Raw genomic sequence first — 19,282 nt, 5'->3', positions numbered from 1 at the left:
TTTGAAATATCAGTCAATCCGTTCAAAAGTTATGAAATTTTGAAGTGCCGACATTCCCATCTCTGGATGAGGAGACTACTACAGTTTGTGATGTCACATGCGTAGAACAATGTAAGAAACATACAAAGAGAATTCCACAAAATTTCTCCTTTTTTTTGGGGGGGGGGGGGGGAAGCACACATTTCCTTGACTTTTGATACTGACGTATGGAAGGGTAACATAATTACCTCTGCCAAGGAAGGATGTTGTGTTTTCATCAGCGTTTGTTTGTCTATGTGCAAAATGACTCAAAAAGTTGTGAACAGATTTGGATGAAACATGCAGGAACAGTTGATAATGACGCAAGGAACAGATGATTGAATTTTGGTAGTGATCTAGGAATTTTCATCAATTTTTGGAGGATCTTTGATCTTTTGGCAGGTAGGGTCAATGAACTTTAGGAGTGCAAGCAGTGCATACAGGAGTGTTACCCGCACTAAAGTGTATGCTCTGCTTGGCCGATGTACGAGCTGCCGCGTAGCTGTAAGCTGATGACATAAACAAAAGGCCTCTGTATTGGGGAAATTTGGAAATTTTCAGCTTGCGTATCGGGGTGAAAATGAGCTGCTTGGCAGAGGTCTGAGCCTTCTGAGTGCTTTTCTAGTTCCCCTTGCCTTCTGAAAGAGGCAAGTGGAGTGCTCTTTTATTATTAAAGAAGAGTGAAAATATGTTGATTTTTAAAAAGTATTTTCTTTATGTCATTGTACCCATGTGACATCACAAACTGCAGTAATCTTCTCATCCAGCAATGACAGCACTGAAATTTCCTAAATTCATAACTTTTGAACAGATTGTCAGATTTTCCTCAAATTTTCACTTAATTATGTGTTCTACTAATATTGCGGCATTCACTCAATGTTTTAGGGTGAACTTGTCCTTTAACTTGTAAGATCTGAAATATCAACTGCACATGCAGGCCGAAACAGTCATAAAGTTGTGTAGCAGTGCCAAGAGGTTGAAAGGAAGACAAAGAAATGATGCAGGGAAACTTCCCCAATCGGGAATGGAGGCAAGCTTGGGAACAGACAGAATGAAAGACGGACTCTGTGAAAGAGGAAGGTGAAGTACTGAGAAAGGAAGCACAGCAGGGAACACAATACTCATTACTGTTGGCAAGCATTCATTTTCTGAAGAAGCATTAAATAGCAAACAACCTGTCAGAGGCTAAAGTGAAGACCTTCTCACTTTTCATGCTACAAGGAACATGCAATGATTAAAGGATTGTTTCTTGGCTTGGCCTGGCACAATGCCGTGTGATTGTCGATTTGTGATTTGTAATGTATTACAGAATATGTCTACAGACACCCATGAATTAACATGAGGGGCTGGCCATGTGAGACACACTGTATTTGGTAGCATGTCAGAGTATGGTGTACAACAAATAGCTCCATCTGTTAATTGCAACTCCTTTGTGCTTATATTGAGCAATCCTACTTACATGTCGTACATCTTTATTATTTCTCATAGATGGAGTAAACTGAATGCTGTATGCACCATATATTTTGTGGGGATTTTATTTTCATGAATTTCTCAAGGGGTTTGAAAAAATCATGTTGGACTGATCTTTACATTGTGATGCAAAGTGCAATGATTGGTGACGATTTGGTGTTCGCATACAATAATTATCAGTTTTGTTTGGGGGTGTTTTTTCCCCATCACTTTAATACTTTAAAGGACAAGTTCACCTTCCTAAACATGTGGGCTGAATGAATGTAGCAATATTAGTAGAACACATCCGTGAGAGTTTGAGGAAAATCGGACAATCTGTTCAAACGTTATGCATTTTTGAAGTTTCTGCTCACTCAAGGCTGGATGAGAAGTCTACTATAGCTTGTGATGTCACAATGCGTACAACGATATAAAGAAAGAATAAAGAAAATTCAACATATTTTCATTTTTTTAGCATAACAAAAGAACACTTAACTTCTCTCTTTCAGAAGGCAGGGGGAATAATATTACCCTTAACATATATGTCAGTAACAAGTTGATGAAATTCGTACTTTATTCAAAAAGTGAAGTTTTGTGAAATTCTCTTTTGATTTTCTTTATGTCGTTGCACGCACATGACATCATACACTGTAGTAGTCTTCTCATCCAGCAGTGACTGTGCAGATACTTTAAAAATTCAAAACTTTTGAACAGTTTGTCTGATTTTCCCCAAACTTTCACTGATGTGTTCTTATGATATTGTTGCATTCAATCAATCCACATGTATATGAAGATGGACTTGTCCTGTAAAACCAATACCTGTAACTGATTTTTAAACACTTTTTGATTAGGGGTAGGTATTGGACCTATATGATCGTATAGTTTCATTTTAAGCGCTGTTGATGGAATCATGATATGTCTTCTTTGTCCCAACAGTTGTAGACAATTTTTACTCTTTGTCTGGGATGGTTCGTATCAATTATCATTTACTTATCAATACACTATATGTAGGCTGCATTCCAATACAGCGCTGGTTACAAATCAGAGCAACAGGTAAGAACAATTAATACTATGGATTACAAGATCTTTGAAGCATTTGTTCTTTTGCATCATTTAGTGAGTTATCAAAGAAAAAATAAACACACATGACCCTGCACACTAAATTCAGAAAAAGTTGTACCTAGGCTGAGTTGTCCAGTATATGATAGGGATGATAATATGTGACCCGCTACAACAAAATGATCCTAAAGTTGGGCGATGTCGATTATTTGAAAATTGTATTATATAATCCCCTAATCTTTCTGCTTTAAATTGATATATAACACATTTTATAAAAATAATCATCTGCGGAGATATCGATGTTTAAAAGAGAGCATGTCGAGACGTCTTGAAAATCACTGTTTCAAGAAAAGCGCCCTAAAAGTCTTCCTTTCGATGCAATCGCGATCAAGGGACACGCAAGTCAGTTTTCACCTCTGGACAATAGAAGGTAAGCCCTAGCAACCCCCAAAGAGTTCATTCAAGCACATCAGCGTCGGCGGTCTCCTCACCAACCAATCAGTGACCAGGATGTGAGAAGCGGCTGAGCATAGCGCACCCCGCCCGCATGCACCAGTCGACTGGGCAGTGTGCGAGCTTCACGCTTCGGTTAGCAGCAAGCAGCAAGCAGCAAACTGACCAATGAGATCACTCTGGTCATTGTTAGGGGCGGAACCTATCTGTGGCGCTCAATCCAAATTTTCGAACCAGTTTCTGCTTCGTTGAAACGCAAAAAAACATGGCTCAGAAAAACGCGGTTTTTTAATCTTTCCTTTGATCATTTTGCTTCAAAATTTCGACAGATGATAGGAGACATGTTAGACTCCAATAATATATCAAAATCAGAAAATCGTAAGTTTTGACCCATTCTAATGCTCTGACTTCAAACTCAATTTTCACAGCTTCGACCGTGCGCGACTTTAGGACCTTTTTGTTGTAGCGGGTCACATATGTAATGTGGATGATCTCCATTGATTTGAGATTTTCTGTGTCTTCTAGTTCCCCTTCTATCCAATTTCAAGCTTAGAAGCATGAGAATTGAGATAAAACACATGTCCATTGTTGTGGTTTTTGTAGACTGTTCTTTTTTTTTCTGTCTCAGGTTGGTTTCATTCATTTTCTGCATATAAAGTGGTATGCAAGGGTACATGAAAATTCCAACAAACTATTAAAGCACATTAAGCTCTGCCTTTAAACTGTAACTGTATTAAAGTTTATTGTAAAATATCTGTGAGAAATCTGAGAGTGTGAGGTTGCTCCCATACACAGATATTGAATTAAAAAGATCAGTCCCCAAATACCTAAAATTACAGGTGCCGTGATCTACAAGTGTATATCATACATGTAACTAGTTGTCTAGCATTATCGATTACATTCAATTATAGTTCAATAACTTTCTGTGCAAACTTCTATGTTTGGTATCGCTTTTCGAACCCCCAGACACATGCACGTATGTGTAAGTATCAATAAGCTAGGCGATACCAATAGAAAGCATTCAGTAAAGATGTTTGCAGACAGAGGCAGGCAAAGGAAATGTGCAAATGCCATTTAGTACTACGCATTTAAGTGAACTGGATACTAATTAAGCATACATGGTTGCGCTTGGATATTAAGAATATTATTATTTCTCTTTTATGGGTATTTTTTTTGTGATAAACAAGAACTTTCTCAGGGTACTGAGGACATGTTCTTACACCTCAAATTTAAATTTCAGGGTACAGATGCACTTCAATGCTCTGACTTAATTATGAATAAAATGTTAATTGGTATACTAAATTTCCAGTTCATCTAGTGATTCCTTGTGCAGTGCTCAAAGTTTTAAATCCCCCTTTTGTTTAACACGTAAGAATGGATGACACTGTTTTTAAAGAGACCCTATTTCAACTTCTAAGCCACTTGTCTCAAGGTAGCATTCTGGCATTAATGTTTAATTTTGCATTATTCATTTTAGTTGGCTACAACCATCAAATTTGGTTTGTAAGGGTTATTTGTGTTTCTTAGCTGGCAGTCTCTTCTGTCAGAATTTGAACTTTAATCTATCAGTTTCGCTGCCCAATTTCATCTGATTTGCATTCGATTTAATGATGCAGTCATTCATGTTCAAGCGAATTTAATGATCATCGAGATCAACATTGAAAAAGCTAACTATTTCATTCAACTTGATGTCATCAGCATTCTATTTCATGATTTTTTCACATTTATGAACATTTTAAAAGTACATTCAAATTTAAATTGCATGCGAAACGCATTCAAATTTGCGTCAGCATTGCCATGATGAACGTGAAGGAATTCAATTCCACGAAAAGGCAATCATTTACAGCATTTGGGCAGTGCTTTTCATTTCTGCATATTTTCCATGTACATGTAGTAACTCATCTCATTCTGTTTGAACAGATAATCCAAGCTTAATGTGTGGTATCTTTGACTTATACTGATATTGTTAGTTCCTTTGATAAACCGTCATCTGAATCAACAACTTTCATAATTCATGCATACATACAACAACTTTCATGAGCATACACGTATGCACTTATATTCATTTATACAGAAATTTGAGAGATACAGTGTATGACCATTCCATTACAGATAATAAGGTGAAACTGGAAGAAAGAACAGAAAGAAGAGAACTTTGACATAAAGATGAAAATTGAGATGGGAATTTGATATACTGTATAAATGCAGTATTAGTCCCATAAAACAGTGCTTGTTTATGTTGATTGAATTCTAGTGTTTAAAGTTTGAATTTTTGTGCCTATAAATGAATCTCAATCTTGGGATAAAATTGAATGTCTATCCAGCTGGCACAAAATTGAATGCAAACTTTGCATTGTTCAATTCAATGAATTTCTCTCTAAATGAATTTCTCTGTAAATTAAATGATAATCAATTATAAAAAGAAATGATATGAGAGCAGAATGTTGACATAAATTGCTTGAATTTGAAAGTGTCATTAATTCAAATGCAAATCTAATGAAATTGGGCTGGAAAACCTATATTAAAAAAAAAATAATATATATGGTATTTTGCTGCTAGGTCCCATACATTGGCATTGAATGAAGTGGAACATACTGGGTCAAAATACTGGGTGAAGCTTCCATCTACAGTGTATTTTTGGTGTGTGTGAGTATACCACTACAGAACTGCTAGTACCTCAAAGATTGCACTCTGCTGACATTGTATGTTCATTAAAAAGGAAATCAGCTTTTCCTGTGTTGGCATCTCTCTCTGTCATTTCAGTATCTAAATCCATCTACCAGGGGGAGTATTGAAAGATGAATGGTGTTGCACATCAAAAACTATGGAATGAGGATGTTGAATGTTACTTTTGTTTTGACATTTCTTTGCTGAAGGTATTAATATCTCTAGCCTGTATGACAGCTTGTTCGTTTTAAAAAGTGGGAAGTTATCAATCCAGGGTAGGAGTATGATGGATTCAAGGCATGTAACTAGTGCCAACTCACATCCCCAAATTAGTCTGGTAGTACCCAGGTAACTTTATACTGCCAACGTTACCCAATACACAGGTGAAATATGGGTCACAGGAAGTTGGATAAGGACATATAGTGTCAACTCGCCACCCTGAATTAGTGCATGAGCTCATCATCACCAGCCCCGTGGTGGAATGGGAAGTGGAAGCGGTTTAGTACCTTGGATGGATTTGTAGTTGTTGTTGTTGGTTTTTTTTTTCTAAGGGGGGGGGGGGGGTTGGGGTTGGTAATGGTTGCTGAGTGAATCCGCTTTTGGTCTGACAAGCTTTCCCATCAGACACCATGACTCCAGGAGTGATATTACTCATATCTATGGGTAGTGGCAGAGGAGGATCACTTAATCCTAGGATAGTCTGCCCATGAAGAGAACCTGTGAGCAATACATCAAGTACTTTGCACACATAGAGGACATATGCCAGGGACTGAAGGTGTTCAAACTGGGAATGATGATTGACACCCATGGCTCAATTGTGAAATGATCCTACAGTAGGTCTTGGATTTCATAGCCCTCGTTGGTCCTCTGTCAGACTGTGGAAGTGATTGCAAAGTTCAAGTATGCAGTTATGCAGACGTGCATTGGCTGTATGTAGCACACAGTGTTTACTGGAAAGTAAAGGTCCATCACTGCTTGCTAGAATATTTAGGTAATTGACATTTTCTGCCGTTTTCTGTGGAACTTCCAGGACAATCGCAAAATTTGCTCTGCAGTTTTCTCTTTTCATGCCAACATGGACAGACAGTGAGATCATGCAGCACTCATGATTCTTGGACCTACAAGTTTTCTACATGACTGTGATGAAGTCAGTTCTAAATTAGAATGAGATTGAGTTTGAATTGCAGATGTTATGCAATCTCTGAAGCTGTCTGAACACTGAACATAAATCCTGATGAGGAGGCTTCTTGTGTCAATGCTGTGAATGCATTTTACATTGGAATAAAAAGCTTCCTCTCTGCCCATTCCAGGAAAGCATAGCTAGTGAGCTGAAACTTTAACTTGAAGCTATTAAGTGTCATCTTGAGCAATGTTTGACAGGACATTATCTCACCAATGTGCTGCTGCCACCAAACTTGTGATTCACAGCAATATGTTGAGGGGAAAATAGTCTCACCAGTCGAGTGACACCCAGGACAAGGCCTGGCTTGTAACTGACTCAACTCTGCATACTGTTCGGAATTTTCCCCATCTGATGTATCACCTTAGCAACTGATGAAGAACAATGTCACAAAATTTGTGTCACTCCTCTGGTATTTAGGTGACACAGTCTCACTGAGCAAGGAGAATTTCTGTGACCATGAGCAGTGAATCATAGAGAAACTGGTGCTTTCAATCCTTTCAGTTGTGGACTTCAACAGAGAGATGGCTTAGCAGGCTGCCTTGATACAGTATCACTTGATCTTGAAAGCTCAGCTTATAAAGATCATTACGTACACTGGACAGTCAGATCAAGAGTAGATCGAACATCATCTGGCCGCTTGTGGTGGATAATGGATCAGTTCAAAATTACTCTGTGTGGACATCATAGAGTCATTCTGGCCTATAGATCTGTTCATGACAAGAATTCCTGTGCCATACCTGCACACTCTTCAGGAAAAATACTGTGATTCAGAGCATACCCGGTAGTTCCCTTGTGCTGTATCTGATCATGTCTGCATTGGACAACTGAAGCAGCAGGAGAGCAAGAGAAATAGGGCATTTTTTGCTGTAATTCTTTTTTGCTGCAAATATTGTGTGTGAACTCCATTGCTATGACTGGACCAGCATATAGTAGTTGCATCATATGTTTAATCACATGTGGTTTTCATTGGAAAGTGCTACCTGTACTGTCGGACCCATTCTCTTTCTTGCTACAATGTAAATAATCTGCGGATGATATCAGGAGTGGCAACATGCAGTGTTTGTAGATGGACATATTCAATTTCCAATGTGTCTGAATTTTATATGTGCCAGTGGACATAATAGTAAGAGTCCTCCGACTGAACCCAGTGTACATGTAGATGTATTTCATGGGATGAGGATGGCTTTGAAGACTACGCTTCCCACGATGGCCTCAAAGAAAAGTACCTTTCAGTGGCCAGAGAGTGACCGCCACTTTTTGAGCCGGATACAGTCTCTGGAAAATGTATGTAAACTCACTTATTACCTGTGTGTAATTTCATTCATAAGCAAAAGTTGTGGTTACGGTGTCATAATTCAAGGATGCAGCTACTCAGTAAACTATTGCACTTGAGGAGAAACTTTGGCAGTATTACTGTAAAACCAGAAACATGCACAGCATGAAACTTTTGCGAATTGAAACCGACAGTCTTTTTGTGGCATGAAACATTTGTGAATTGCCACTGGCATTCAATGCATTGAGTGCAGACAAACTCCTGTTTGTGCATTTACTTTTGCAAATTTTGCGAATTTCAGCTCGCGAAATTTGCCAAAGTTTCATGCATGCAAAAAATGTTGATTTTACAGTATATAGCAGGAGTATGGAATGTGCCCAGTTTTACCTCAAAGAGAAGTAACACTTCATACTGGCATACCAATCATGGTTCAATGAAATGATGGCTATGGTCATCAGAATACCTTGTACCGAGTGTTGATTCTCACAACCAATAGGTTTCGCACTGAAAAATGAAAATATTCTTCTAGTTCCATTTTAATGTTTTCTCAAATTTTACCATTTATCAAACTGTTTTAAAGATCAATAGGCAGTGCTGCACTACATTTTTCCCAAATATGAACATTCTCTGTGCACTAGCGGACTACAGACATGGTCCATAAAGTCAGTGCTACAATGAAGACTGCACTGAGATATCTTGCTCATTTGAATACCTGTTTTGGTACCTAGATGGTCTTCATGCTCCCCTGATTTTTCATACCCAGCATCCTTCATAGGACATTCAACATATTCTCATACACCCTCTTATTTCTCTTGTTAATGGTACAGATTTTTCCTAAATAGTGGTGGTTTTTCCTCTATTGAGTGACAAGTATGAGTTGCTTATATTACCAGTGCGCAACAATTGTTTTTTTCTTGTCCAGAATGGTTGTTGTTGAATATTGATGTCATTTAATCAATTTTTTTTTAAAGAGGAAATCCACCCCAAAATGAATAAACTCCAAAAGAAATGGAAAAAAAATCCCTACAGAGTGCTCCAAGAATGGCAAAAATCAGATAAGAGATAAGGAAGATATGACATTTTTGGAAAACATTTCTTGACTAGTCCTTATGAATATTCAAATTCACACGAGCAAGTTGATGATGCCATGCCCTCACAATTTTTCATGTATAATGCTCCATATATGAAATTCAGAAAAAAAAATTATTTTTAGCTTATGCAGGTAATTTAAGCATATTCCCATACCAAGATATATCAGAGGTAACTTTTGCTGTTGTTTATTTTGGGTAGTTTCATGGCAAGTTTTATATCTATACTGCTGAAATATGAGATTTTTGTCATTTCTGCATATGAAATTATTAACGCGTTGAGGACGAGTCCCGGTATACTCAGGCAGGGGTCTATGCAAAATGCGTGTTGTAGCAAAATCAGCCCATTCTCAACGGGTTAAGAAATTGTGAAAACATGACATCATCAATTTTCTGATTTGAATATTCATAACAACTGTTCAAGAAGTGTTTTCCGAAAAATGTTGAAATTTCAGAATGTCATAATTTCCATATTCTTTATCCGACTTTGATCCTCATTGTATTGTTTTGCAGGGAATTTTTTTTTCTTTCTTATGAAATTGATAAAATTTTGGAGTGGATTTCTTCTTTAAGGTAAGTTGACTGTAGCGCAGACAAAACATTCAAGCTGGCTGTGCATGTGAGAAGTGCTGCACATTGGAAAAGTGCTCACCAGTCAAGGAAGTATTATGTTATTCCAATGTGTGATGTTTGACAGCCAAAGACTGAGCATTCAGATGAAAATCTTGCCCCATACTAGGGTTCAGGTCATGATCACAATTGCGCTATTTCCCACAATTTTCAGTGCTACACTGCAAAATAACGGCAATAGTGTGTGTGTGTGTGTGTGTGTGTGTGTGTGTGTGCATGATTGATACGTAGCCTTCACATCATATGTGCCTTCTGACATTCAATTTTTTGTCACTCTTTTTCTGGTTTCCATGCAGATGCTGTCCAGCATCACCAGTGAACTTGATTTTATGCTGAAAGACCTGAAGAAAAATGAGACGTTCACTCAGTCCTCTCCCAAGTCGCCCCTTATCGCCTCAACTTCCAATATATCCTTCGAGAGCAAGGACAGGTAAACTGACATTTTCCTTGTATCTTGCTACTTTGTTTTGCTCACTTTCAGAAGTTCCAAGGGTGACAACAGTATGCCTATAGAAACATGGATTATATACTTCAAGAGGTGGGCAAAATGGAATTTGAAATATATTCTCTCATGTCTTTTGATAAACTACATGCATTGTTTTTCTCTTCTACGTGTACAAGGAAATTTATCTAAATATACCATTATGTTGCATTCAGACCTATTGGTACTTCAGTAAAACGTGATAATTTTCTTGGTTGGGGGGGGGGGGGGGGGGTCAGTATGATCTGAAAGAGGACTCCTTTTCCTTTTTTTTCCTTTTGTATATAATAGCAGAGTATTTGTGTATGCCCAGAGTCTTCGAAGTTGCAGACCTTATTGATAAAATTTTGTTGAATTGCATCGTCATAATGGCTCAAATTTTCTAAATGCTGAGCAAATATGAAGCATTTAAACATGCATGCACTTTGAAGTCAATTTGTATTCTGGCAACTTTACTGCTTCACTGTATTTATGCTGTAAGATCCAGAGGCAATGCCACAATAGCAAATTAACAGTTGTTTATGCATATAACAGAATTTATTATCATACAAATGTTATTCGACTATACTGTCAATATGATTGAAAGTGCTAGTATTCCTTAGAGAAAAAGCCTAAAGATAGCACAATTGTTTGTCACAAAAATCCTCTGGCTGTTTGTTTGTTTGTTTGTTCGTTTTTTTGGTGGAGGTTTCTTAGATGATTTTATGTATTATGTTGTCAGCTATTAAGGTTTACATGAAGAAACTTTTCCTTCAAAATTTTGACGGACAATTACAATCAAGTGCCAAGCAAGTCTTGTATGCTCTCGTAAAGACCTTTGAACTGAGTGTAGGTACTTCATGTGGCAAACAATCGAGTAATTGTAATATACATGGGATAGAACGGTTGTGCATGAATATGTAGTCCATACGATGTTCTTCTCATTAATCTATGCAGGAATGTACTGTGGAACAGCAAACAAGGAGCCATCCAGATGGGTACTGAGAGTGAAGAGGTATGCTTATTGTAAATGTCAAGTTCATAAAATTGTCAGACGTATGGTATTGGCCTGTTATTAACAAGATAGGGTATTTGTTTTACACCCAGTAATCCTGACTCATCAATGCTAAACTGGTTTGGTAGTTTCATTTTGGGAATGTTTGTAGCACATCTGCTGAAGGTAAGTTTGTTGCTGTTGTAAACCATGTTCACCAGTTGACACATCTTATGGCATGTTAGTTTGCTGCTTGGCTCAGATGTCCAGACACAAGCTTTTGATTTATAAAAATGATGCCATTTTTATGTCTCAGGATAGCAAGGCGCTTGCAAAGTTATTCCACAGCAGGTGTGCCTAGCTTACATAATGGGTAAGTTTAAGGGGGATTTACCAATGCCAATCTAATTACTAAGCTCAGCAGTTTATGGCTTAGCATAAATACTGTACAACATACGTAGGGACTAAGGGCATGAATAAAGCACATCCTTTTTACAATTTGTACACATTTCCTTTGACTAATGATGATATTCTATTTTATATACCCCAGGACAAATTTCGAGTGTAGTCTTTAAATACATTGTAAATGTTGAGCTGTGATTTCTAAAGTACAATTCCACATCATAATCAACTTGCCTGTGATACATAGGGTACTATTAGATGAGCTCTGTGGTAATGAATGGTTTCATGTGAAAATGGACCTAGAACAAAGAAGTTACAGAATTTTTAAATTTCCTTTGTTCTTAATGAATGTGTGATAGTAGATGCTATTTCACATTTAAATTGGCATAGGTGATGATATATATTCACCTCGTAAGATCTTCAATTGAACTATACACATTTTGAGTAAAAATATGTCATTATTTGATAGGAAATCAGTAAAATGCATCCTTTACATCAAATTGTGGCCTTTGTAATAACATAGCAACAATTATGTAAGTGTAGTCTTTTAAACAAGATTTTGATGACATATACAAGTGTTGTTTCCGTACGTGTGTGTGTCCGTGTGTCCGTCCGTCCGTGTGTCCGTCCGTCCGTGTGTCTGTCCGTCCGTGTGTCCGTCCGTCCGTGTGTCCGTGTGTGCGTCCGTGTGTGATCAAAATCTTCAATTTGCTACTTCTCTGTCATTTATGAGCCAATTTTGATTCTGTTTGCTTTATATGATAGCACTACATGGGAGCTTTGAAACTTCTACACAGAATTTCAGTCGTGACCTTTGACCTTGACCTTTGACCTATATTGTACATTTTGCTACAAAATGCTACTCCTTCGCCATTTCTAACCCGATTTCGATTCCGTTTGCTTTATGTGATGGCACTAGGTGAGGGCTTCAAAACTTCTACACAGAATTTTGACCTTTGACTTCTTTGACCTTTGACCTTGATTTTTTGACCTATATTGTACATTTTGCTACAAAATGCTACTCCTTCGCCATTTCTAACCCGATTTCGATTCCGTTTGCTTTATGTGATGGCACTAGGTGAGGGCTTCAAAACTTCTACACAGAATTTTGACCTTTGACTTCTTTGACCTTTGACCTTGATTTTTGACCTATATTGTACATTTTGCTACGAAATGCTACTCCTTCGCCATTTTTAACCCGATTTCGATTCCGTTTGCTTTATATGATGGCACTAGTTGAGGGCTTCAAAACTTCTACACAGAATTTTGACCTTTGACTTCTTTGACCTTTGACCTTGATTTTTAACCTTTATTGTGCATTTTGCTACAGAATGCTACTCCTTCGCCATTTCTAACCCGATTTCGATTCCGTTTGCTTTATGTGATAGCACTAGGTGAGGGCTTCAAAACTTCTACACAGAATTTTGACCTTTGTCTTCTTTGACCTTTGACCTTGATTTTTGACCTATATTGTACATTGGCTACAAAATGCTACTCCTTCGCCATTTCTAACCCAATTTCGATTCCATTTGCTTTATGTGATGGCACTAGGTGAGGGCTTCAAAACTTCTACACAGAATTTTTTTTTTCTTGACATGGGTAATAGTGTGCAGTTTATGACTAAAATTCCACAACTCTTGTTTTAAGTCCATTTGTAATGACACTTTTTCTATTGTTTTACTGATTTTACTCTGTTTAAATAAGTAATTTGACAAGACATTATTTTGACTGATAATCAGTCTCTTCTCAAGTAGGATAAGGGTTAAATTATAAAATGTTTATAAACTTGATATACAATGAATCCTTTGGTCAGGTGACACTATGAATGATCTACTGTACACAGAGCTCTATAAATGTTACAGAGTGTCATAAGTTGTGGTTTCAGTTGATATGTGTTGAGATATAATAGGTCTACTTATAGCCAGTGTTGTGCTGCAGTGCAAAGACTTTTGAATTATATCCCAGAGGTGCTGTAGACATTGTTTGTCACATCAGTTCACTGGGATGCAGTTGGTGCAGCACTGCAGGTCATATTTTGTATTGCCCATTCAACTGAATGTATTTAAAAATATGCTTTAGCAAACTAGGTTTTCTTTTCTCTTTCCTTTTTTTTTAAAGGAAGGGAGATATGTCAACAGCTGTACCAACTATTTTCTATTCACAGATTGGTACATTTCTGTCCTAGTGGCATATTTGTCTGTGGCAGATTACCCAGAATGTGAGAGCTAAGAGTGCAGGTGCAAGCTCTGTTTCATTATGTAACACACCTAATGATTTACCAAAATGAACCATTAGGCGTTTTCACATCAGCCCGATGTTTCGAAATAGCGTGCTATTTTTGACTTGGGAAATTAACCAGATTACGAAATAGCGCGCTATTTGATAATGTAAATACAAATTAGCGCGCTAATTGATCGAGAAAATTTCTCGAGTCCAACTCGGGAAATTTCCGAAATAGCAGGATAATTAACTAGCGCGCTATTTGATGATGTTCAGGCTGATGTGAATAGGAAATGAAATAGCGCGCTAATTTGCGATCGCAAAAAATATCTCGAGCTTGGATTTTTATCGGGCTGATGTGAAAACGCCTAATGTGCTACAATAATTGGGGGGATGACAATCATAAATTATGACGAATGCTGCTTGGGGCAGTGTAATAATTGTGCTGTAACAGACTATAGGTTTCAGTCTACCCTATTTTCTGACTCCCCCCCCCCCCCCCCCCCCCCCCAAAAAAAAAAAAAAAAAAAAAGAAGAAAAATAAAATTACTTAAAGATAAGGACAAAGATGGGGAACTATCATACTGTGAAAATCATTGATAAACCAAGAATTACAACAGATGAAAGAAGGTTTTTTTTTTTGGGGGGGGGGTTGGGCAAGATTATTTAACAACATTGTCACCATCTGACAGTAGATTCAATGTTTGCATCATAAGAATTAATGTTAGTATTTCAGATGCTCAAGTAGATGTCATATTGAAAGAAATTACCTATTTTTAACTTTAATGCATCAGCTAAGCATGAAACAGAATTTCTTGACTGCCCTCTTAAATGTGAAAGTTGTGATCAAAGATAATCAATTCAACTTTTCAATAGAGTTTCTGGGTATAAGTTTGAAAGCATATGAATTTTCTATGAACACTGCAGAAATAAATTATTATAACAGGTTTATGGACTACTGCTTAGAACTTCTGATATTATGTCTGAAGTTGAATGAATTTGAGATGAGACATACATTTGTACCAGTACAAAATGATTAACTCCTAGATGGCGGCTCATTGAGCAGAACTTAATGTAATCGTGGTCAGTACACTGTTTCTGTAATGTATTACAATTTCTGGATGTTTCTCTGTCTCAGCCTAGTAACAAAGCATTTCATTCACCTGCTCCCTCCCATTACGATATGTAGGCTGGAATTTGCTTAGTTATTGCTAGGTAGGGCAAGCCTCTGCCAAACTTTGTGGTTGTTAGGGGCAACTTTTGTGAGCAAAGCATGCATAAAATCTGAATACAGTACAGAACCTGTCTATTCAAGCACATCAGAGCTGGTCAGATGAATCAGATAGCAATGGGCAAAAGCATATGTGTATATCAACAAAATTTTATGATTTCTACACTCCTCCCATTCAGACAGACCATGTTATGAAGAAAACCCTGCATGAAAATTAAAGTTGTAGCAACTTATCATATGAGCTTGTACTTGCGTTCATGTCTGTATCATGCTCACATTCTTATGGCATAGAACTTTACCATAAACTGCAAACTATGTGTTGCTGCTGTAAATTATTTTCATCACACTGCAGTATTATAGGAAGTATGTTCATTTCTAAACTAGTGTTGAACCCAAGATAACTTCAGTGCAGTCATTATAGAGGCATTTCACAACTTGTGACCTGTTCCTGAACTGAACTCCCAAACATACACAGTGAAACACAGTGTGCCACCCATTATTTCCTGCTTGGAATTGAGCAGGTTCAAGTGAGTTCTTTTCCAGATGGGGAGAACAGATAAAAGATTAAAGAGTGGAAGAAAAGTATTTTTCCCCGTGAAATTATAGGTAAGTGGATCTGACATCATAACTATGTATTAAGACTACTACATTTTTAGTTTTTCCTTATATTCAGTCTATTTGTGCGTACTAATATAGAGGAATATCCGTCAGTTGCAGAATTTTATTGAATGCTGAGCATGGTGACAATGTTTATTTGTTTGTTTGTTTGTGCTTTCAGATTCCCAAATTGCAGCTGCCTCCCAAAACTTCCAAGCAGCACCCTGCACACCCAAGCTCACTAGAGGTTCCGTCCAGGCCTCTCCAGCCAGTAGTTCAGGGGGGATGGGAAGCCCCCAAGGGCACCCCTGCCCCACCCGCTCCAACCTTGAGTAGCCTAATGGCAGAGTTTGGCCCTCCATTTGAGAGCGATGTGCTGACCATGAAGACCAGGCTGGTGCACACCAAGGGACTCTGGTTCCTGCCATCAACACAGAGGGCAGCAGCTGCACACTACCTCCAGGGCCAGCCTATTGGGGTGAGTTCAGTGGCTGTCACTTGAATCCCTCTACACTGTCACGGATGTCCAGCTTACTCATAAACTAGGACCAACGCATGATATCCTGTTAATCCCAACATTACTGGAATGGCCTTCCTGTGGGGCTGTGTCATTGTTATGCTTCACCAGGTGTTATCCTGAACCCAATCATGGACAAGTTTGGGAGGGAATCAACTGATTGTCAAGAAGATCAGCACATCTAGGCATTAGGGTATAGGTATCCGTACACTCTTCCACTTGATGACAGTGCGCTTCAGAAAATTTGTACAAGTGTACAGGCCAATTATTCATTTGACCTGAGACAACCTTATGTTCATGGTATAAGAATACCTATCCAACCCTTTGGCTTTATTATTGTGGACATAGTTCATTACTTGCTCACTGCAAGAATCATGATTTGAAGTAGGTTGGAAATTTCTTCCATTTTGTGATTAAATAGAATTGTTATACTGAAAATATGTCAGTACTATTATTTTGATCTTGTTCAGGGCTATGGGTGTGTGTTAATGTACGTATTGTGTGTGTACATGTATGAAATATAATAAATAAATAAAATATTGATTGAGATAAAGAAAGTCGTGAATCATAACCAGCATTTATGAGGAGAAAGTGGGTTTTACCCGGATAGGGCAGCTTGATTGTGGACACTGCTTGATGGCAACATTCAGGCTGTGTATGTGCAGATGTTTTCCCTGGACACAGGTAAATGTAAACACGGATGGCTGAGACAAGACAATGTGTGATTTCAAGTTTGGTGCTAGTGCTATTGCTAGTGTTGTCTCCCAAACAACTGCCTTAAATCAAGCTCTAACACCAACAGTCAGATTTTAAACTCAAGTGATACCAATCAAAATGATCAATCCTGACAGTGGGTGTTACCATCACACAACAGCGAAAAAGTGGCGGTAAATGGTTCTAGTCAAATATAAAAAGATGTAGTCATGACTGCTTAGTTTTAGAGAAATAATGAGGAAAAGAATTGAAATGCCACAAATTTCATTCCTTCTCCAAAACACAATGATCTTAATTTTGCTCCCAGGCTCAAAAGTATGTAGCCATGTCTAGAGTATTTAAATAGTGTACGTCAGCGATCATTGCATTAGCATAGACTTTGCATCACAACGTACATCTATTATGGACGTGAATATTGGTCTGCACAGCAATACTAACACCAGCATCAAGCTTGAAATGGCAGAGATAATAATCCCTAGGGGCTAGTGTTAGCCAATGGGAAAATTAAAACAAACACATGAATAGCCAACACAAATGGTGAAGCTCGATTCAGCAGACAGCATTCAACACCAGGCCCAACACCAACTATCTGAAATACATGTGTACAACATACGTCATAATTTTTAGGTCAACCTCCCAACACTGACTGATTTCAAGTTTGGTCTTATTTGCCAGTGCTGGTTTTGAGATAGTACTAGCACTAGCACTATCACTGGAACTTGAAATTATCCATTATTGTGGCAGCATTTCCAGGGCACACTAATGTTAGCACTGCAATTGGACAAGCCATTATACTTTGTGTAGTATTCAGATGAATCAATTTTCTGGTCTCGGTCTATCAGGGCAGTCACCCCGAACAGTTGTCCCAATGAAGATGTGGTCTTCTTGTAGTTTATTTGAAAGAGTCCTTAACCCATGCACATACCAGATCTCATTAGAGTGTCCAGTTCCTGTGTGTGAAGTCTAGAATGTAATTTTTTAACTTCAGATTGAGTCAGCAGAGAGACAAAAGTAATACAGAAAACCAATGTCCTTATATGACTCTGCTGAATGTCTTGTTTTCAGAAGTTGATCTATTGCATACCTTTGAGTAGGATTGCAAGTTGAACTGACTCACACAGGAATAGAAAGTATTCAAGTTTTGCGGAGTTTCAGGAGGGATAATTGTAAACTTGCACAACAGGTTCTATAAAGTAGATGATGCACATGACAATCTATAGTATGTTTCATAGCATCGTTGAAAGTAAAAATGGAGCTACTGTATTATTGATTACACATTGAAGTGGTTCAAGGATCGTTTTAGTGCAATTTATAGTGCAGCTTGATATAGAACTTGATAGATACAGTACTGTACACAAGGCACATTGTGCAGTTTTGTTGTTGTTTTTTGTGAATTTTGTGAGTTGACTGATAGAAATGCAAATAAAAACTGGCATTTAAACATTATTACCCACAACACTAATGCCCTATTGTGTCTCCAAGATGGGAAATCACTACATTTTCCTCTAAAAAGGGAGAAATCTTATTCCTCTTATCACTGTGGTTCTTGATTGAGAGGTCAACCACTCACTGAATTATCTAACAAGTCCCAATTCATGAAGTGTTTTACTCACTTCATTTGTAAATAATCTATTCATTCATTTGTAGTTAAATTTGTACTAGGTAATCTGTTGTACTATCCCAATATGCCTTTTCACCTGTTTGATGTGCAAATTATCATTTCATAATAGTTTTGTGTTATTGTTGATAAGGAAAATGCTAGAATGAAATGAAATGTTGTAGTCACAAAGTATGTGTTTTATAGAGTAGATTATGATTTGTAGTCAAATGATTATGACTTCTGCAGTTTTATAATTTTTGTAGCTCACATACAGAGGTATATGGCAAGGACTGCTGGACATTGCATTGCATTTGCATTTCATCTGTTGTCCACTGTATGTTATGCATCTTGCATTATGCTTTGCCTATCAACTTTTACACATTTTGTCTGCTGTTTGAAAATCCATGGTCTGATTTCATCTTGAATTTGCAGGAATGTTTCAATGGAGCTGGGAGGACAGTTGTTCATTTGATACAAGGTTAACAATATAAGTTTTTGATGGTACATGGATGTAGTGACGGTTGTGGAATATGAGGGGTCCTAAGTGGAGACTTTGGAGTAAGGCTCCTGAGCATCAGACTATGATGAATTTCAAGCATGATCTTGTGTCTATTAGACACATTTTTTATGCCTCCGCCACGAAGTGGTGCCGGAGGCATTATGTTTTCGGGTTGTCCGTCCGTCCGTCCGTACGTCCGTACGTTCATCCGTCCGTCCGCTTTTGTTT

The 19,282-nt window shown here is 37.8% G+C and overlaps 1 protein-coding gene across 1 annotated transcript in view; it reads left to right on the top strand.

The window, feature by feature from the left end:
• The window catches only part of LOC139732387 (uncharacterized), a 65,595-nt gene extending 47,063 nt beyond the window's left edge, over positions 1 to 18,532 (top strand). Inside the window, exons 3-5 of the mRNA XM_071643253.1 lie at positions 10,117 to 10,250; positions 11,238 to 11,295; positions 15,906 to 18,532. Coding sequence (XP_071499354.1) covers positions 10,117 to 10,250; positions 11,238 to 11,295; positions 15,906 to 16,226 — 513 coding nt within the window. The 3' untranslated portion in view covers positions 16,227 to 18,532. The remainder of the gene's footprint in view (positions 1 to 10,116; positions 10,251 to 11,237; positions 11,296 to 15,905) is intronic.
• Positions 18,533 to 19,282: the final 750 nt, after the last annotated feature.

This window comes from Diadema antillarum, unplaced genomic scaffold (genome assembly GCF_040938485.1).
Source record: "Diadema antillarum isolate AM-2024a unplaced genomic scaffold, OU_Dant_1.0 seq00000418_RagTag, whole genome shotgun sequence".
Classification (NCBI taxonomy): Eukaryota; Metazoa; Echinodermata; class Echinoidea; order Diadematoida; family Diadematidae; genus Diadema; species Diadema antillarum.
This window is presented reverse-complemented; position numbering and strand designations above follow the sequence as displayed.